We start from the raw sequence: 20,224 nt of genomic DNA on the forward strand, positions 1-20,224 counted from the left end.
CAGTTCCTTTGAAGCTTTAAGAGTTTATAATGTAAATAAGTGTTTAGGGGATTATTAACATTCACGTATTTTAGAGAATATGTGAATAGAGAATAGAGAATATTTGGCCAAACCTGCCCACCCTGCATTCCCCTCCGCTCGCCGTGGCCGGGGATGGCCAGTGCTTTTGGAGGAGGCTGGACAATGTTCCCCTTCCTGATGCCTCCCTGCTGGGAGAGCTGTGGCTGTTCCCACCACGGCCACTCCTCAGGGTGTGCTCAGACACCCGCTGCTGCTCTGGGATCCCGATGCCGAGTTTTCCCTCTGGTGGCAGCCCCACAGAGCCTGGGATATTTGAGCTCCTCATTCCTGTCTCCCTATAATCAGCCAGTGCATCATCTTCCCCACCCATGAGACCCCTGCCCAGCCCACCCTTCCACCCGCGGGTTTTGGGGACAGGTTTCCTCTCTCCAGGCCATTCACAGAGACCGTTTTCCACTGTCTCTGACCAGTGGAGATCCTCGGTGTTCCCAGTTAACCTGCATGGGAGGGATGGGTGAGCAGCACCCGCTGTGGGGTGCAGGGATGGGCACCGATTTGAGCCTGGGTTGGGGCAAAACAGAGGGAAATACAAGGAAACAGCCGCTGCCCCCTCCTCATCCTCATCCTCCTCCAGAACAGAAGTGCACAGGCGGGAGAGGATGTAACAAAAATAGCGTCTCCGTGGAATTTATTGAATTCTCCTTAAATACAAGCCGCTGCTCCCCTCGCCGTTTCCACACCCGAGCTCCCCGCGTTCAACGGAATGGTTAAAAATAGAAAAGCTGGTGCTACCCAAACCCTACCGTGGGAGGGAGGGAAGGAGGGAGGGAGAAGAAGTGGGCAGGGGGTCAGTGCCGGGACGGTGCCCCCGCGCTCCGGGCTCACCGGGCATTGCGCTCACAGGAACCAGAAGCATTTGCGCCGGGATTTCTTCACGTCCAGCTTTGCCGGCAGCCTCGACACGGGCGATGGCTCCTGGCCGGGCGGTGAGGTGGTCCCCGCCGCCCCCACCGCCACCCCCGCCGCCCCCAGCGCCGTCGGGGGGGAGCTCGGCCCCGTGTCGCCCTCGATGTGGCTCAGCACCCGCTGGAAGCGGCCTTCCTGCTGTCGGAAATCGTGCTCCACGCTGCGGCACGCGGGGACCGTGTCAGGGGGCAGCGTGGCATCCCCTTGTCGCAGCCCCCCGCCTGCCACAGCCCCTGGCAACCCAAACACAGCCCCTGGCGAGCTCAGATTCCCAAATGAGCCCGCAGGGAGCTCATCCAGGCAGGGCACGCCGCCCAGAGCTGAGCCCTGCTGCGTTCCCGAGGTGGCACAGGGACATGGCCGGACTTTCTGGGGTCACTGTGCGGCCCTGTGAGGGGACATCCTGCTGCGTGTGCCTTCAGACAGCCCCTGTGGGCTCTGAGGGGGTCCAGGGCTGGATCCTTCCCAAATCCCAAATCCTTCCCCATCCCACTGGAGCATCCCTGCTCCCCCTTTTGCCAGAGGGACGGACCGGTATCAGCCTGACCTCGTGGCCCGGGGTCTTTTGGGGTGGCTCCTTCTCAGCTGCCCCATCCTTTTGCTCCATCCTCTGTCTCCAGCCCCACTGACAATGTTTTGTGTGTGGCCGGCAGGAGCCGGACACTGGCCTGGATGGGGAGCAGTGCTGAGGTGGTGGGGCGAGCCGGGGGGGTCTGCGGGACCCCTGTGAGCAATGAGCCCCCTGGCGAGGGGCCGTGCATCCCAGGGGTCGTGGCTGAGGACAGCTGCAGCATCGGGAAGCAGCGAAAGCATGCGAGGCTCCCATCACACGGGCAGGAATTAGAGTGGGGTAGGTGAGGTTGGGGTAGGTGAGGGACTGTGCCCCCCAGCACAGCTCTCAGCTTTCCTGTCAATGCTGGAGCCCTCAGTGTCCCCACAGCTCCCTGCAGCTTTTGCTGTCCCCTCCAGCCCTTGCTGTGCCCACAGTGTCCCCGTAGCCCCCGGTGTCCCCGCAGCCCCCGCTGTCCCCGCAGCCCCCGGTGTCCCCGAAGCCCCCGGTGTCCCCGCAGCACCCTGTGGAGCGGGCTGGCTGCTGGCAGCCACGTGCTGCGATGTTCCCTCACACGGAAAAAACGTCAATCTCCTCGCACCAGCCATGTCCCATCGGATCACCGAGGTGCCGCGGAGTGCGCCCGGGAACGCGCACGTGGCGCGGCCGCCCCGCACACGGGGAGCGCCCCACGAGCCCCCCGGCTCGCTGACACCTCCTGTCACCTCCTGTCACCTCCCCTCCGAGGACAAGGAGCGACCCAGCCACTTCTAGAAGAAAGGGCGAGGGGTGCAGACCGTAATGGAGGGGGCAGCGAGGGGAGGGACCTCAACTCCTCTGCAGTGACACGGGGAGGGGTCGGCACAGCTGTGGGACCCTGAGATGGGACAGGGGCAGGCAGGTCTGATCCCCTCCATGGGCCATCCCTGGGCTCTGGTGCTGGGGGTGCTCCCTCACCCTGAGTCCCCCCAGAGCTTCTCCTCACCCCACAGGTGGCAACAAAACCCACAGCGAGTCCTCAGCGGGAATGGCCATTCCGGGGAGCCACCTCCCCCAGATGTGACATCTGTGCCACTGCCATGCTGCATGGAGACAGGATCGTCAGGCCTAATTAGCCTGAAGTCCCCCATGAGCTGCAGCAGGGGTGTGTGGGGAGCAGGAGAGCCGGGGCAGCAGCACTGCTGAGCACAGGGACACGAGGGGGCCCCAGCCGGGCACCCCCAGCCTGAGGTGCCCCGAGGAGGGGGCACAGTGCTCACAGAGCATGGCAGGGCAGTGGCCCACATGTGTACCACGGTGGTCAGGCACCACAGAGCATGGCTTGGGACCGGCTCACTGTGTCCTACACATCCCAGCGCTAACAGCATCCGCCTAATTAACAGCAAAACGGGAACACGCCTGGCCAGCCACCTGCACTGCAGAGGGGATGGCCAGAGGGACAGAAGGACACCCAGGAAGGGCAGAAAAGCTTTAGCAAAACTGCAAGTCTCCCAATTTCCCCAAAGATGATGCTGGGAGGGCACGAGATGCCTTTTCCCACACACCAAATGGGATCTGAGGAGACAGCGCAGCAGAGGAAGGGGCTTCCATGCCAATGCTGGGAAGCAGAGCCCAGGCCCTGTGTTCCCAAACCATAGCGAGGGGCAGGAACCCATCTGCAGCATCTGTGCAGAGCTGGCACAGGGACAACAGGATGCAGCCTGCATTTGGAGCGAGCCCACGCAGCAGCCGCTAGCGAGGCTTCCCCGATAGATTGCTGTTACGGGAGATAAATGCTCTGCCATCGTGCCAGAGCAGCCCCCTTCCAGCTGCTGCTCCTCCATGGAGATCACCCTGGCTGATCCTGGGAGCAGGAGCTGCTCCCCGCAGGGAGGAAGGGACAGATCCAGCCCAAGTGACAGCCCAGACACCCAAGAGTGGTCTGTGTGTGGTGCCCCCAACACGGGGACAGGAGGTGCAGGATTGTCACCCTCCCTCCTGCCCCACAGCCAGTGGAGAAGTGTGGGAGTGCAGGGAATCAGAAGCGGTGGGATGCTCGGAGCCAGGGCTGGCCCTCACCTGTAGATGATGCAGGCACAGTCCCGGCAGGTCCCACAGTTGGCGATGTCCTGCCCGGTCCGGTACGAGTGTCGCCTGTGACAGAGATGTGCTGTGAGCTTGGAGACTCAGTCTGGGTCTGTCTGTGTCCTCTGCTGCCCCTGGTCCCTCGTGTGCTCCCAGCCCAGCAGCCAGGGCTCTCCTCTCTGGATCCCAGCTCCTTTTTTCCTTGGGATTCACACCCTCTTCTCCCTGTATCTCAGCCCTTTTCCTGAATCCCAGCTCCACTTCCTCTCTGGGACCGATCTCCTCTCCTCCCTGGCTCCCACCCCCTTTCCTCTCTGGGATCCCAGCCCCTCTCCTCCCATTTGATCCCAATTAACACCAAGCCAGGTGGCTCTCGGCTTCTCAGATTTCTCTGATGGCAGCAAACCAGTGCTGGGCACAGTGGCACCTCCAAACCCTTCCCGCTGTGTCCTCCCCTCCCATCCCCATCCCAATCCTCATCCCGAGGGTCCCTGTGCAGCCCCCAGGTCACCACACATCTCCCCACACACCGTGGAGGGAGCCCTGGCAGATGGGCACGGGGAGATGCTCCAGACTGATCTCCAGCCTACGCCAGACTCGGAATTTATCTTTTTGATGCTTTTGTACCAAAGCATCCTTCTCCTCCTCCGGGAAGGTGCACAGGACTTGGATTAAGTGGATTCCTGCCCAGGCTCAGCTCATGCTGCTGCATCCTCCTCTCTCTCCACAGAAGGGGTCTTCACCCCACATTTCTCTGAAACTGGTGCCAGACCCCAACCCTGAGACACTCTGGTCCCAAGGGCTGTACTGGGGTCCTCCTGCACCCTGCTGGTGCTCCCTGCTGGTCCCTGCTCATTCTGCTCTGTCCAAAAGGAGCCCTGTGAATGCTGTTGGTCCCTTTGGGACTCCTCCATATCTCCATTGCCCCTTCAGGGCTGTGGATTTTGGGGGCACAGCTGAAAGGACACGTCCCACATACACATCAGATTTCCTCGTTGAAATCTTCCTCCTGTTACTCGACCTTGACCACGATTGCTCTCAGCCCTCAGAAACTGGGTCTGTTAATGCACCAAATTACACATTGCAATGGGGATTTATTCTGCCAGCACCTGAATTAGATAGTGAGGCCCTTTATATATATATATATATGTATATGAATATATATGTGGTACGTATATGTGTGTGTGCCTGCGGCTCTGGCATTGAACAGCCCCCCTCTGCAGGGAGAGCTCATCCTGGGATAGTCTTTCATGTTTTATATAAATAATTTTTTGTGGGATGTTTGTGGGTTGGTGTCAGGATGTTTCAGGGCTGGTGGCCCTGCTCTGGTGCGCAGTGGGCACCTGGGATCTGACTTGTGGCAAACGAGGCCGTGCTGTTCTGCAGCATAAGGACACCAGGATAATGTTTTATGCCATTTCCTATCCCTGGATTTCCTATCTCTGGGCATCTCGTTTGCTTCTTTGACTGGAAAATGGAGTTGAGGTCTTAATTAAGGTGTCCTGGACCCCCGAGGGGTCCCTCCCTGCTGACAGTGCTCCAGGGAGCTCTGTGCTTCACTCACAGCCAAACCCATCTGATTTAACAGATGGATCAGAGCAATCTTGGGCATCAGGAACAAGCCACAGAGATTTTACAGGAGGATGCCAGGACCGGCACCTCTTGGGGGTTTGTTGGTTGCCCTTGTGTGAGACGAATTTGGAGCGTTTCAGCTTAAGGCCGTTTTGAGAACACCTTGCACAATTTGGCAAATCTCTCTGGGAGGCCAAGGACACCCTGCCCCTCGGAACAGGTCCTGAGCAGGGCAGGATGGGGGTGCTGGGCACCTCCCCGGGATGCAGCCACACCCATCGTGGTAACACCAGCCACTGGATTTGTGCCACAGGTCCTTCCAGGGATGTGGTGCCTGGCTAAACCTGCCGTTGGGATGTGACATTCCAGATCCCTACTCCCAGTGGCCAATGGACAAATCAGCTGTACCAGAGCCAGGCAGGGGCCCAGCACCCCCTCATCCCCCAGACCTGCACCCCTGCACCCATTCCTGGGCACAGGGAAGGCACCGTGGGCCTGTGAAACCTCGCACCAGGACATGGAGCCACGTGCGCATGGACAGCAGCTCTCAGTTTCTCAGAAACACCTTCAGGAGGCAGCAGCATCCAAATCTCTGTCAGGGTCCCCCATCCTACATCCTACATTGTCCCCACAGCCCCCCACTCTGTCCCTTCCTACTCACCCATCCCGCTGTGCCTCCTTCTTCTCCAGGTCCTGGATGACGTCCAGCAGCACCCGGATGGTTTGTTGGCTGGTCTCCAGCACCCCTTCCAGGGACTGCAGCTGGGAATGCAGGTCCCCCTGCTCCCCGGGCCCCCCTGGGCCCTCTCCCTGAGATGTCCGGGCATCCTCGGCCCTCGCTGGTGGTCCCACCGGCCCCTTGGCCACCACCACCAGCTGCAGAAGGTCCTGGACGTGGTGCAGCGTGTCCGGCTGCTCCGCGGCGAGGCAGGGCTGTCCGTGCCGGGAGGCCTCCGCTGCCCACCCGGCCGCTTGTGTCCCCACGCCGGGGCCCTGCGGGGCTGCAGACAGCGGCTCCCTGGACCCCTCGGGCCCTGCCCAGCCTCGCCCGGGTTCGGCGGCGCGGAGCCGGCTGCAGGTACCGAGGGCAGCTGGTGTCTTGTCCGGCGTGGCGGCGGCCGAGCCGTGCCAGCCCGGCGCTGGTGGCGTGGGGGCTGGCGAGGCGCAGCAGGGTCCCCCCCAGATCGCGGCGCAGAGCTGGTGCTGGGGTGGCGGGGGGTCCCGCGGGGGGTTGCCCTGAGGTGGCTGGCGGAGGCTCTGGGTGTCCGTGGAGGGGACGGGCTGCCGGCGGTGCGGCGAGGGCTGGCACGGAGCTGCTGGGCGGCCGCAGGGCAGGGTCCGCTCCGAGCCGCTCCGGCCGAGCCCTCGCTGCTCGGCGGGCGGCCGGGGCCGGCCGCAGGGCACGGAGGCCGGCCGTGGGGTGGTTCCGTGGCTGCCCCGGGGGCTCCCGCGGAGCTGGGCACAGGCGGGGGATGGCGGGCAGGGCTCGGAGGTGCAGCTTTGCACCGGAGGGGCGCAGCGGGCGGTGGGGCACCCGGCAGTGCCCTGGTAAGGGGGAGGGGGGTCCCTGGGTGGTGGCGGTGGTGGCGTGCGGCGCACCTTGGCGTGCTGGGCGACGGCAGCGGTGCGGTCATGGGTGGGGAGGCTGCCGGGGGCCCGCGGGGGCGCGGCCCAGCTGGCCACGGTGGGCACGGCCGCTCCCGGACACCGGGCGCTCGCCACGGCGGGAGGTACCGCATCCCCCGCCACATCACAGACGCTCTTGCTGCGGGGCTGGGGGGCCGGGAAGGGCTTCTGGAGGCTGGGGGAGGTCTGGATGGCGGTGCTCATGCACGCCTTCCTGGGCATGGGCAGCGTCAGCGAGCCCGGCTGCGCCTGGGGCCAGCTGCGCCGCGAGGCACGGAGAGCCGCCGGCTCAGGGGGGTCCCTGGGGGGCGGCGAGGCACGTGGGGTGTTGTGGCCGGGGTCGGCAGCGGGCCCGGGCGGGGGGCTGTCCGCCCGCCCCGCGCCGGCCTCCACCAGGTCCTTGAAGCGGACCTGCTGCGTGCGGTTGCGCCGGCGCTTGAGGCGGCTCTCGATGTCGGGCGAGTCGCGGTTGAGCAGCACCGAGCGCACCGTCATGGCTTTCTCCTGGCTGCCCTCGCCGGCGGGGGCCGGGCCGGGCACGGGCTCACGGCTGACCATGGCTCAGGGCCGCGGGGCCGGGGTGCTGCGGCGGGGCGCGGGGGGCCGAGCGCCGGCGGCCGGAGCCCTGGGCTGCAGCCGTCCCCGGAGCTGCTGGGGCGGCGGGCAGCCTCATCCCGCGCCGCCACGGACAGGGGATGCTGGGCGGGAGGTGGGCGAGGGGCCGCCGGGCATTGCTGCCCGCCGCCCGGCCCTACAGCCCCCGGCTCGCCGCCCCGACAGCCCTGGCCGGCACCGCGGCTCCCCGCCGGCGCCCGCAGCCCATCGTCCCGCCGCGGCCGCCCGGGCTCAGGGCAGCCCGCTGAGGACCGCCCGGTGCCGGCCGTGCCCGCCCATGGCTTCCGGACCTGCGGGGACAAAGAGAGGTGCGTCAGAGCCACCGCGGCCCCCGAGGACACGAGTGTCCCCGTGGAACTGCCGGCCTCTCCCGCCTCGGCTCCCTCCCAGCCCACCATCACCAAACGCGAAGAGACAGGCTTTGATCTGCGGCGCTGCCTCCTCAGCACAAAGGGAGAAGGGAAAAGAAAGCCCTTTAGCATAAACACGTTCCGAGTTCACAGCTCAAATCAAGCAGAAGCGGCTGTTAAAAATAGCTCTGCCTCGCCGGGGCTGGTGCCTCGTGTGCGGGGCGCGGGCAGCGGGAGGGCAGGGCAGGGCAGGGCCAAGGGGCTCCCGGGAGGGACGGACGGACGGACTCGGGGCACACGGGCACCAGCTCTGCTGGGGATGGACAAGGCGCGGGGCACCCATCCCGCACGGGACATGGGATCCATCCCGCCTGGGGCATGGCCACAGTGACACAGGGGACCCATCACGAGTGAGACATGGCCAGATGGGCACAGGGAACGTGTCATGTGTGGTTGTGGCCGGACTGGGCACCAGAGGTGCTGTTTGGGCTGCAGGCATGGGGGATCAGCTCTGTGAGCAGCGGCGAGACAGTGGCTTGGGGACACGGAGCAGCTTCAGACACATGAGAACCAGCAGGAGGGAGAACCTTCTGTAAGGCCGGGGGATGTCACTGACACCAGCAGCACTTCACAGTCGGCACAGGCGGCCCGACCCGGGGTCACAGCGGGGATTGCACCCAGCTATATCCCCATCCTGGTCCCTGCCATTGTCCCCGTCCCTGCCATCGCTCCCGCACGGCTCTGCAGGGCTCCTCCTCCCCACACTTGCAAGGAGAACCACTCCGCAGCTCTGGCGTACCTTCAGCACCCACCCCCGTGCCCACTTGGCTCTGCTTTTGCCCACTGGGCCGTCGGCGGCTGCCCCGTCCCATCACACTGCCAGGGCACCGGCAGCACGGGGCACACCGGGAGCTCTCCTGCGATGTCCCGGGGCGCAGGGAAAGCCGTCGGCTCTTTCTGGGACGCAGCCAAAGACAGAGATTCCAGCCGCAGCGAGCAGTGGTTCAGCTTTGCCGCACCACGCCGTGTCCCGTGTCCCACATCCCCGTGGTCCCCGCCCCAGACCACAGCCCGGTGCTCCCGCACTGTCCCCGCACTCTCTCCGCACGCCTCGCTGGCTCTGCGGCCCCCCTGCCCTCACTGCGGACGGACACACGGCTCAGCACCCCCGGCCCCCTCCCTGCCTTGCCTTGTTCCTGCTGGCACGAAGCGCTGACTCAGCACAGCAGCCCGGAGTCCCCAGTGCCGGCACAGCCAAACTTCCAAGCGCTGCCTGCCGGTGCCCCGTGCCCGCCCAGGCCGGCAGTGAGCGCTGACCCAGCGTGAGCAGGGGGCTCTCACAGCCCTCCCTGCGCCCACCCCGGCCCCGCACGCCCCGGCGCCTCCGCGCACCCTGCTCCGTGTTCGTCGGGATGCTGCTCCACGCGCCTCCCAGCCGCCCGGCGCTTTTCCCTTCCCGAGCTTGGAGCCGTGCCCAGACACCCGGAGATGTCTGCGAGGCAGGGCGAGACGAGCGATGGGATGGGGCTCCTCGTTAGTATGGACAGCAACAGGCGGAGGAGCGAGCTGGCTGGGGCTGGAGCCAGAGGAGCCCGTCCTCGCTTCCTGCATCACCACGTCCCTCCTGAGCCGGTACACGGGCACCCACGCTGGCCTGGGCAGAGCCTGCCAGGATATCCACGGCCGTGGGATGAGCCGTCCCTGACGTGGGGTCACCTCTGTCCTTGTGACACAGTGTCACCTCTGTCCAGTGCCCAGAGCTTGGTGCCCCTGGCCCCCGGCAGCATCCTTGGCTGTGGCCGTGCCAGGGAGGGCAACACTCTGAGGGCAGGGGGTACCGCTGGCCACATCTCCGTGCTGGAGCCGAGCGTTCCAGAGGGGCCTGCGTGGGGCCAGCCCGCTCTGGAAGGCTCCTTGATGGGGGCGTGGGGCAGAGGGAGCTGGGCATGACTCCAGGGGCCGGGCACGGGGCAGGAGCGCCGCTGGCACGGTCCAAGAGCAGGACCAGCCCTGTGATGCTACCACGGGGCCCTCGCCGAGCCGTGGCTGACGCAGCGTGGGACGAGGCCGTTCCCCTGCCGACGCAGCAAACGCGGCGCTGTCGCTCAGCGAGGCCTCACCGGAGCACCCTCGGCCTTCCCGAACCGCCGGGAGATCAGAGACGAGCCACAAGGACAAAGGGAAGCCTATAAATTATACATGGAGCAACTCCATTTGGGAACAGTTCTGAGGATGTCAAACACCCACGCCAGGACCCTCCCACGCATCCCTGCGTTCTCTTTGAGCTGGGGTTGGATTTAGTGCCGCGCTCGGGCACTGTTTGCAGCGCACCGGCATCTCCGAGCATGGATAATGAGTCCTGGTGTGGGATGGGATCAGGATGGTGCTGCCCTGTCTGATGGACTCTCCTGGACTGTCCCTGAATGTGAGGAACCCATTCTGCTGATGGCTCCAAAGGACATTTCAGATGCACCTGGCACCCAGCCACACCTGGGCTCAGCGCCTCAATCCTGCTGCTGCTGGAGACCCTCCAAGGTCCTGAGCCCACCACAGCCCCTCCCAGGGTCTACTCCAACAGGACCCCAGGTGGTCACTCCTCCCTCCAGAAGAGACCTGCACAACCTCCCAAGGCCGAAGCAGGAGCCCTGATGCTCCACTCTGATGTGCCCTGCCGGACATTGGGGTCCTCCTTGGGGTGGTCACTGGTGGACAGCGAGCCCAGTGGGTGGGACAGGGAGCCACAGAGCCCTGGCATGGTGACCTGGGGGATGCAGGTGGGTTAGAACTGTCCAGGGAATGGGTTTGGTGCCTGAGTAATCCCCTCTGAAGGACGGCAGCATGAACCAGCCGTGCCAGTCAGCGCGGGGCTGCGGAGGACACGGCTCATCAAACCCATTTGCTGCCGGGCTTGACGAGGTTCCAAGTTTGGTCAGTGGAGGTAAAAGCCTCGGCGAAGCAGACTCGGGTTTCTGTGAGGCATTTGACATTTCAGCGAAGAAAGCAGGAGGATCTCAAAAGCAAAGTGGCACACATTAAGTGGATTAAAACCAGCTAACCAGCACATCACTGCTCGTAACCATCCCGCGGCCCTGACCACAGAGAGAAACTGAGGAAAGGGGAGAAAATGAAAAGCAAGGAAGAATAAAGGCCAGGGGGAATGGAGCAGAAGCTGTGCAGGATGAGGCTCTGGGTGGCAGCTCCAAGCTCCACTCCCAGCAGCTGGAAATGCGTGTTGGCAGGTCGGAGAAGCAACTTCCTTAAAAAGCGAGGCCAGCTGGCATAGGAACAGCTTGGAAAGGTTTTGCACAGTGCTGGACCCTCCATCTCAGCAATTTTTTGACGTCTGAGAGTTTTTCTCCTCTGGTTCCTACAGGAATTCCAGGCACATGGATAAGGTGAGACAGCAGGTCACATCGGTGATGTACAGGTGAAAACAGGTGATGCCACAGTGACACAGTGGATGAGTTCTGCAGCAGTGGGTTCTGCTGGATGCTCACACAGCTGGGAATGATCTCTCCTCCTCTGAGTGATCCCAGGAGCTGAGGAAACATCAGGAATCTCTTCTCATGGACACCCCTTAGGGAGCCCCAGCACTGGGTTTCTTTGCCAGCGCTGATGGGTGGTGAATTTTGTGAGTAAGAGGCACTAAACCTGCCGGGTTTGAATCATGGGACACATCTCTGGTGGTGCAGGGCTGACCTCAGAGGTCAGAGCCTTGCTTCACACTGCCCTGTCTGGAAAGTTACCTGCCAGCTTCTGCCCTTTCTCCACCTATCCTCTCCCTCACCCTTGCCGGTAATGCCGTGGAAGAGGGAAAAACGAAGCAGACACATAAATCTTCTTCTCAGGACAAAGAAAGCCAGGAGATGAGATTTATGAGAGAGGAAGTCAGGTTCTCCTGGAACTGCAGAGGAGAGAAGTGAATGACCTGGCTCTGCTCGTGAGGTAGTGCCCCTGTGGGGCAGCACGTCTGATTTTCCTGATCTCCAGAGGGGAGAGAGGAGCTGCTGGCAGTGGAGCGGGGCAGCACTGGAGGATGAGGCGCTGGAGGGGCAGGAACCAGGCTCGTGACACATCACGGCAGAGCATAATCCCGCCTTGGCTCCAGGAGGACTTGAGGCATTTGTTCTCGGATCAGAGCATGTGTGGGACTCGAGGATGGAGGACTTGGAGCAGCTCCTCGGGCAGCTTGCACACCCGAAATCTGGTTCCTCGCTGAGGAAGCTCCACCACGAAGCCAGCTCATGCCCTGCCCTCATGCTTCTCTTGGAGGCTCTTCCAGAAGCCGGCTGCTGGGAGCCTCACAGACCTTCTCATTTCCTGCAGGCACTTAATCACGGCCCGTTTATATCCGACTGTACTCGTGCCAATGGAGAGCTTCCGCCCAAGCAGCTCTTCTCCCTCCTCGGTGCTCAGCCTTCACAATCCCCAGCAAGGAGATGTCCCTTCTCCAGCCACGTTCCCAGTGCTCCCCGAGTCCAGCTTGGCTGACCAGCTGCCCATGTCCCTGATGGACCTCGCACAGTGCCTGATCCCCTCCCTCTGGGCAGCGCTCAAGGCTCTGCTCAAACACCACTGCGGCCCCCCCCCGGCACCCCTGGGCTGGTCTGGCCGAGGACACAGGCACTGTCCCTGCCACCAGAGCCACGCCTGGGGTGCCCCAAAGTGCCCCCAGCCTCGCATCGAGCATCGCCCGGGGGTTCTGGGAGTGGCACCGGCACACGGGTCCCAGTGCGAGCAGCAGGAGCAGAGGGATCCGCGCTCATCCCTATGTAGGTCACTGGCTGAAGTGCTCTGCGGGAACATTAGTCACTCTCCAGCCACGGGGCCCAGGAGAAGGCTCTGGCACCCGGCCGAGGCAGGGAGCCCCCACCACCCACCTCCCCACGGCGCCAGCACCCACGGCCACCCCACGGGCTCCTCTCTGGGGCCACCGAGGCTCCCGGCTGGCCTGGCCGCACACGCCATGGCTTGTGCCCGTGGAAGGGATCCCGTTGGCCGGGGAAGGAGCAGTGCCATCCTCCCGGCACATGGAGGTCACCAGCTCCGCTTCCATCGCTCCCCTCCGACTGCGGATGTGCTGGAGCTGCAGATGAAGGCTGCACACGGTCAGGGAGACGGGAGTACAAAGCCTCTGCACGAGCCTTCAGAAGCTGCAGAAGCCAAATTATTCCTCTGTCTCCCGTGGATGCTAATACGGCTGTCATGGCAGTGGTGTCTCTGTTTCCTGTGCTACCTGCTGGCATTCCCACCTCTCTGCCAGGCAGAGGAGCATTGGAATCACTGCTTCAATGAGACATGAAGAGGTGGAGTGACCTGCCTGGGGGAGCACGGGCAGAGCGGGACCAGCTCAGGAGGAGTTTGTTCCGTGTCCCAAGGCTTCCCTCAGCTGCATCCTGCAGGAGCAGGTGAGCATCCCTGGACCTGTGGTTCAGTGCCACCCTTGGGGCTGCAGGAGAGATCATCCTGGGAGGAAGAACACCCTGCTCCGCTGCTTCCTTCCCAGTGAATGGGACATGGGAAATACCATCCTCCTCCGAGCCCTGGAGATGCCCTGTGTGGCTACACGGACCTGGGAAGATGCTTGTGATGGAGATCCAGCCCAGAGAGCTCGGCTGGTGCCCAGCACCAAAACCCGGGGCTCTGCTGGCATCTCCAGCACGGGCTGATCCTGCAGCAGTGACAGGACAAGGGAAGTGGGACATGGCTCAGAAACTTTTGGCCACAGGAGACCCAGCTCATCTGCAGCCCTGCGCTCTCCAGGGAGGATGTCTCAGCTCTGGAGAAGGGATTGGGTACCCATCTGGAGCCCACCTGCCCACCTTGCAGAGCAGGTGCCTGGGCCAGGGGACCCTGAGCAACAAGGGCTCTCTGTGGGCTCCCTCACAGGCCAGAAATGGCATCAGAAAGCCACCAACTGTCCCCAGAGCACACTTCTGGAAAAAGCTGGAAAGGCTTCACCGCCCAGCAGTTCCTGCAATGCCCCAGCCGCCCCTGCACACAGCGGTTCGGGCTCGGTGGGCTCGGTCTGGGGTGCAGCAGGGACCCCCTGGGGCAGCCCTGCACCCACCGGCCACGGTGCCGGCAGCCAGCGGCACAGCCTCTGCAGCTGCAGCTCCCAGCACTGAGAACGTCCTTCCAGAATACAAATTCCTGCCTTTAAGTGCATTCCCAATGCCATCGAGCAGCCTGCCCCTCTTTATCTCCATGCGCTTTAGACAACGCTGGCTACCAGGGGAATTTGGGAGTTGGCAAATTCCTTCGCCTCGTGCCTCAGTTTCCCCATCACCAAACAGTCCAGACCTTACGGAGCATCTCCACAAACACGCGAGGCAGGCTCTGCCCACGGCACCGGTTAGGACTGGAGTAGTGTTGTTAGCAGGGACAGGAATAGACACACTAATTATCTGTGGCCTCTGGATGCCACCATGCTATTAAATAATTACAATAATTATCATTTGTAAAGAAGACAACCTCAGACCAAAGGAGCTTCTGCGACGAAATCCACCCCGTTCCTCCGAGCGCGCCGGAAGGACGAACGCTCCCCGCGGAGAGGGGACACAGGGAAGGGCCGGAGGTGCCATCCTCAGCCCGGCTCTGCCCGAGGGTCCCCCCCGCTGCTCCCGGCCCCGCTCCTCGGGCAGCAGCGCCGGGAGGGAGCGCAGCCGGCGGTCCCCGCGTCCCCGAGGGGCTCGTTCCCGTACCCCCGGGAGGGGCCGAGTGTGGAGATCCCCGTGAGCTGGCACTGAGCCCGCCGTGCCCCTCAGAACGAGCAGCTGACACCGATGTCCCCGTATGTCCCCGTGCTGGCACAGCGGGGCCGGTGGTTACTCATACGTGTCCACCTCGTGCTCCCAAACACGAAAGCGGCTCCGCGGAGACCTCGGCCCCTCTCCCGCACCGCTGCCGGCAGCCGCAGCTCCAGCGGGGTTTGTGTGCGTTCCCGCGGGGAGGACCGGGACCGGAGCACCCCGCGAGGGACCGGAGCACCCCGGGAGGGACCGGAGCACCCCGGGAGGGACCGGCGCATCCCCATTTCGCGGGACCGCCTGGAGCTCGCTCCCGCATCCCGGAGCCCCGGCGGCGGACGCAAGGCCTCGGGCTCGGAGCGCGGCGCCGGGAGCTGCCGGGAGCAACGTGGGCTGAATCCCTCCAGCCCCGGCCGGCGTCACCGCGGCGCGCGGTACCGAAAGTGACATCCCTGGATCTGCGTGTGCGTGTGTCACCCGGCACAGCCCCGGCTGACGGACGCGTTCCTAACGAGGGGGAGCGGAGATGAGCCCGCCTGGCCGCTCCCCAGAGCGGCTCCAGCACGCAGCGACCCCGGAGAGCGGCGGGGCCACGGGCAGGGGCGGACAGGGCGAGGCTGCGGCAGCGCTGCAAGACGTGGGGGTCCTCGGCCCCTCTAACACAGCGGCTCCCACCACAGATGCGCCTCCATAGATTACACACCGTGCCACCGTTCCAGCACGGCTGTGTCCCCCAGAGACTCCCGCCACGGCAACCGGCGGCCACCTCGGTGCGGGGTGCCCAGCGCAGGGGGCTCGGTGCGGGGTGCTCGGCGCACGGTGCCTGCCGTAGGATGCTCGGTGCGCGGTGCCACGGTCCCCGTGCCTCCAGCTGCTCCCCGGGCAGCTCCTGCTCGCGGGCAGCAAAGGAGAGGAGGACAGGGAGGTGCCGCGACCCCCAGGGATCCGGGGACACCGAGGATCCCCCTCGCCAGCCCAGCTCGGTTCGTCGCCCTGGCCCCGCCGGCCCCCGCGCATCCCGCGGGCCGAGGGTACCCGCGCCGCTCCCGAGCCTCCGAGGTTCCCGCACCGCCGCGCAGTCCCGGGTTCGGGGCTCCCCGCACCGTGTCGCCTCTCCCGGCCCCGGGGTTCCCATGCCCGGCTGCGGGGCCGCCCGGGGTCCCGATTCCGGCCGGCAGGGCCGGGCCGCTGCCCGGAGCACGCGGCCCGACCCCCGCCCCTCTCCCCGGCCGAGCCTCCTCCCCATCCCGCCCGGTACCTGGCGCTCGGCGGCGGCGGCGGCGCGGGTCCGGCAGCGGCGGGCGCGGGGCTCGGCGGGGCGGGGCGGCGCGCGTTCTCCGGTACCGAGGCGGAGCCGGCGGGGGCGGAGCGGGGCGGGGGGCGGAGCCCCGCGATGGAGGAGCGCGCCCGGGAGCCGAGCCCCGGAGCCCCGGAGGAGCCGCGGTCCCGGCACCGGGAGAGCGCTGCTCGGGCGCTGCGGTGGCTGCGAGCCCCGGTCCCGCGGGCCCCCGGCGTGCCGGTGCTGCTGCGCGGGGCAGCGCTCGGCGGGGCGGCCGCGGGGCTGTGGCACCGCATGGATTCCCGAAAGACCGCGAGCTGTCGGGGTTTGATCCGTTTGCTTCGCACAAGAGAATTCCCTGCAAACCCTTCCTAGCCAGGGCTGGCCGAGGGAGCGCGTTCCTTCCCCGCGGCAGCCCTCGGTGGGCTGCTCCCCATCCCGAGGGGCTCCCGGAGCCCTCGGTCACCGGCAGCAGCCACATCCCTCCCCGAACAGTCCGCTTTGGTCTGCACGTCGCTGGCAAGGTCCGGCCTGAGGCTGCAATGGGGCTCCGTCTCCGCCGGAATCCAGGAGGAAGCTCCGGCAGTGCCGGAAGGTGCCTGCGGTACCCGGGATGGGCAGCGGTGCCCAGCGCCCGGTGCCGCCCTCACAGGGCTCACGGCACGGCAGTCTCTGGGGATGGGCTGGCACCTGAAGCCACCCACAGAGCTCCGTCAGTGACACTGGGGCACGGCAGGGCCATCACTCCTCCTGAGCATGCATTATCCCAGAAACAGCTGCCCTTTCCCACCGTTTCCAGCCTTGGATGTATTTCTGGGACAGCTTTCCGGGTAGCATCCTGCTCGTGCACACTCCACTTGTCTTGCTACAAAGCTGGGAGCCTCCTGGGGTGGAGCTGAGGGCTTTGTTTGGGACCCTTCACTGGAGGCACTCCAGAAGGAACCTGCTTGCCGTTTTCAAAATGCCTTTTCATCCAGAGATGGCCTTAACTTATCTCAAAAATGACAGAGTTGCTTCAGCACAGCTCTGTAATTACACCTGCATCCCCCTGGCATCATGGTGAGTGCAGGAGCCATCCTGTCCCTGGAGTGGGATACACAGTCTGGGAACTGGACATGAAGGGGCCAGGAGGTCTGGGGAGCTGGGGAAGAAGGGATCAGGGAAGGTCCAGCTGGGGCTCTGGGTCACGAACTGGCTGGAGGAGCAAGGACAGTGTCCTGTTCCGTGGTGCCAGGGCCTGACCAGCTCCTCTCCCCAGAGTCACTATGTGGCTTGCATGGCCGCCATCCTGAGCCAGATGGACAAGGATCACTACAGCACCTACATCCAGGCGTTCCCCTCCCGGCCGGAGCTGATGGTGAGTGCTGTCCCTTGGCAACACGAGCACCTCCCTCACAGCATCCCCGGAGGGCACTGCAGTCCAGCACAGCTCCTGACATCTCTCCCTCCCTTGCAGGACTTCCTCATGGAGACTTTTATCCTTTTCAAGGATCTGATTGGGAAGACGGTGTATCCCGGTGACTGGGTGGTGATGAACATGGTGCAGAACCGGTGAGGGGCTGTGGAGGGACCCGCAGGGGGATGCTGGGGAGGGTGTGAGCGCCTGGGATGCCTCGGGGCAGGCGGGCACTGGAGCACGGCTCCGGACATGCAGGACTGGTGTGATGGACAGAGTATATCTGCGCTGAGGTGGGCACAAAGGAGCTGCCCCCCTCTTTGTGATGATGGTGGGCACACCGGGATGGGCAGTGGGCACACCCATGCTGCCCTCACTCAGTGCCTGTGCTCACTCGCCCCAGGGAATTCCTGCGTGCCATCAACCAGTTTGCCACGACCTTAACCGAGATATTCCTGAGCAACAGCAACTTCGAGCTGCAGGTGGGTGCGAGCTGCCTCAGTCCTGCTTTGGGCCAGGTGGGTCAGGAGAGGACCCAGGTCACCGTGCCCACCCAGCCTGGCACTCATCCCTGTGCTTCCACTGCAGCTTTGGAACAACTATTTCCACCTAGCCGTGGCTTTCCTCACCCAGGACTCTCTGCAGCTGGAGAACTTCTCCCCAGCTAAAAGAAACAGTATTCTGGCCAAGTGAGTCCCCACCCGCCCTGCCCCGGGCTTCCACCTCGCCACGAGGTCAGGGATTTTGGGATGAGCCAGCCGGGCTGTGTGCAGGCGGGGCTGCAGAGCGGTGCTGACTGGCCTCTCTCCCGGCAGGTACGGGGACATGAGAGCCACGATCGGAGCATCCATCCGGGACATGTGGTACAGCCTCGGTGAGCCACGCCGTGCAGCGATGGGGGATTTTTGGGTCTTTGCGGGCTGATATCCATCATCACCGTGCCCAGGGTGGGTGTGGGGAGCAGGGTTTTGCTGGTTTGGGCATGGGAACCTGCACGGGTGTGGATCCGCCCCCCAGCCCTCCCTGTCCTCCCAGGCCAGCGCAAGATCGAGTTTATCCCGGGCATGGTGGGTCCCATCCTGGAGATGACGCTGGTGCCGGAGCTGGAGCTGCGCAAGTCCACCATCCCCATCTTCTTCGACATGATGCTCTGCGAGCACCGGCTCAGCGGGAGCTTCAGCCGGGTGAGAGCCAAGGCTGCTCCTGGGGGAGCAGGATGGGGTGGGAACCACCCGCACCACGGGAGTGGCACGGCCTGGGAGCGGGGACCGGAACCGTCTCTTTAGGATGGTCTCTGGGGAGGGGCTGCTCCAAGCTCAGCCCATCTTCATCCCCGCTCTGCAGTTTGAGGATGAGATCCTGCGCAGGCTGGACAGCGAGGTGGAGGGCGGCCGTGGGGACGAGCAGTACATGCAGCTTTTCAAGAGCATGTGAGTGTGCAGTGACATCCCTGTCCCTTCTCCCCAGGGCACAGCCCTTTGCTGTCACCATTCCCTGCCATCCCACTCCTCCTCACGCTGTGCCCTGGCCCGGAAGGTGCCACGGGGGGAAAGGGACCAATGAGGAGGAAGGCTGGTGCCTGAGCACCATCGTGTGCCCTCTGCACAGCTCTGCTGCCCCAGCCAGCCTGCCCCAGCTGTTACCTCTGCCCCAGGGGATGCTCCTGACCCCAGTGATGCCCCTGCCCTAGGAATTACCCTTGTCCTGCCCTAGAAATTACCCTGTGCCTTAAGTGATACCCCTGCCCTGGGTGATGCCACTGTCCCAGGTGTTATCTCTGCCCCAGGAATCACTCTTGCCCTGGGTGATGCCCCTGCTCTGCCCAGGCTTTGTCCCTGCCCTTTGGTGCTGAGCAGGGCCAGTGGTGGGAGCACTGCAGAGCTGGCTGTGCAGTGGGACCTGTGGCCCCGCCTCTTCCCCAGACTGCTGAGCTGCTGCCAGAGCCACCCCGAGCTGGCCAAGCCTGGAGAGGACTTTGTGAGGCTGGTGAGTGAACTCCTGGAGCGGCTCCTGGACTACCGGGCTGTCATGAATGACGAGAACAAGACCTACAGCATGAGCTGCACCGTCAACCTCCTGGTGAGCACTTGTGCCCTGCTCCAGCTCCCTGAGGCTGGCAGGGCTCATCCCCATGTCCCCAGCTCCCTGGGGTGACCAGGGTTTGTTCCCTTGCTCCCCAAGTCCCCACGGTGCCCCTGGCACAGCAGAGAGGGCTGCACATGGTGCCGGAGCTGGCATCCCTGCTGCAGCTCCCCAGGGCTGTGGCCAACCCCATCCCTGTGTGGGGCAGCACCATGACCCAGAGGGTGCCATGTGCCCCTAGGGCCACTCAAACAGCCTCGTCTGCCTTTCCACAGAACTTCTACAAGGAGATCGACCGCCAGGCCATGTACATCAGGTGAGCACAGCCCTGGGAACACCAGCAGCACCTGGAATGGGGGGTCCCAAGCATTCCCAGCGGGATGGGGTTGGCAGAGTGGCCTGGGGACGGGATGATGCTGCTCTCTGCCCAAACTGTGCTGTCGTGCCCCACACACGGGACCACCGCTCCCCACGCACGGCTCTGTCACTCCCAGGTACCTGTACAAGCTGAAGGACCTGCACATCAGCTACGAGAACTACACGGAGGGAGCCTACACGCTGCTGCTGCACGCCCGGCTGCTCGCGGTGGGCACTCGGGGGGCTGGGAGGAGTGGGCAGCCCTGTGTGGGCTTGGTGTGACAGGTCCCTGCTCCCTCGTGCAGTGGTCAGAGGAGCTGAATGCAGCCCCAGTGCCAGGCCCACATGGCCTCCACCTGCACACTCAGCGCCAGCTGAAGGAGGCTCTGTACAACCAGATCATTGAATACTTCGACCAGGGCAAGGTGAGTGTGGCCACCTCCAGACCCTGCAGCCTCTGAAACCCTGCTGGAGGGAGCTGGGCTGGCTTAGGGTAAGCCTGGCCCCCTTGCCACCACTCCCCCCTGTTCCAAGCTCCCAGACCCCATTCTCAGCACAGCCTCTCACTCCCCGCTGCTGCAGAAGGGCTGGAGCTGC

General features: G+C 64.3%; 2 protein-coding genes across 3 annotated transcripts in view; one reads left to right on the top strand and one right to left on the bottom strand.

Annotated features, from left to right (window-relative positions):
* The window catches only part of LOC102100339 (dedicator of cytokinesis protein 2-like), a 44,881-nt gene that overhangs the window by 18,711 nt on the left and 5,946 nt on the right, over nt 1-20,224 (top strand). Inside the window, exons 29-39 of the mRNA XM_014258881.2 lie at nt 17,051-17,149; nt 17,249-17,343; nt 17,592-17,670; nt 17,777-17,877; nt 18,004-18,062; nt 18,224-18,372; nt 18,533-18,618; nt 19,111-19,267; nt 19,546-19,586; nt 19,765-19,855; nt 19,933-20,052. Of these exons, the coding sequence (XP_014114356.2) occupies nt 17,051-17,149; nt 17,249-17,343; nt 17,592-17,670; nt 17,777-17,877; nt 18,004-18,062; nt 18,224-18,372; nt 18,533-18,618; nt 19,111-19,267; nt 19,546-19,586; nt 19,765-19,855; nt 19,933-20,052 (1,077 nt within the window). The remainder of the gene's footprint in view (nt 1-17,050; nt 17,150-17,248; nt 17,344-17,591; nt 17,671-17,776; nt 17,878-18,003; nt 18,063-18,223; nt 18,373-18,532; nt 18,619-19,110; nt 19,268-19,545; nt 19,587-19,764; nt 19,856-19,932; nt 20,053-20,224) is intronic.
* On the bottom strand, nt 693-7,357 carry LOC148184070 (uncharacterized). 2 transcript variants are annotated; one of them, XM_088056153.1, is made up of 4 exons: nt 6,298-7,357; nt 5,835-6,216; nt 3,596-3,670; nt 693-1,147 (listed from the first exon to the last, which is right to left on the bottom strand). In XM_088056153.1, exons 1-4 carry the CDS (start codon nt 7,355-7,357, stop codon nt 919-921), a joined length of 1,746 nt encoding a protein of 581 aa, XP_087912279.1. In that variant the 3' UTR covers nt 693-918. The 2 variants fall into 2 exon arrangements, with proteins under 2 accessions (XP_087912279.1, XP_087912278.1); XM_088056152.1 differs by having other exon boundaries at nt 5,835-7,357.

Source organism: Pseudopodoces humilis, chromosome 6 (assembly GCF_049639895.1).
Source record: "Pseudopodoces humilis isolate 2021_Gansu_Grassland_sample_001 chromosome 6, ASM4963989v1, whole genome shotgun sequence".
Lineage (NCBI taxonomy): Eukaryota > Metazoa > Chordata > Aves > Passeriformes > Paridae > Pseudopodoces > Pseudopodoces humilis.

What these genes read in the sequence shown, in the direction of transcription:
- LOC148184070 (XM_088056152.1), bottom strand. Translation starts at nt 7,357, where the DNA reads ATGGTCAGCCGTGAGCCCGTGCCCGGCCCGGCCCCCGCCGGCGAGGGC. An exon ending in AAGGAGGCACAGCGGGATGG is followed by an intron (nt 3,671 to 5,834) that starts GTGAGTAGGAAG and finishes TCTCTGTCACAG; the next exon opens with GCGACACTCGTACCGGACCG. An exon ending in TGTGCCTGCATCATCTACAG is followed by an intron (nt 1,148 to 3,595) that starts GTGAGGGCCAGC and finishes CGCGTGCCGCAG; the next exon opens with CGTGGAGCACGATTTCCGAC.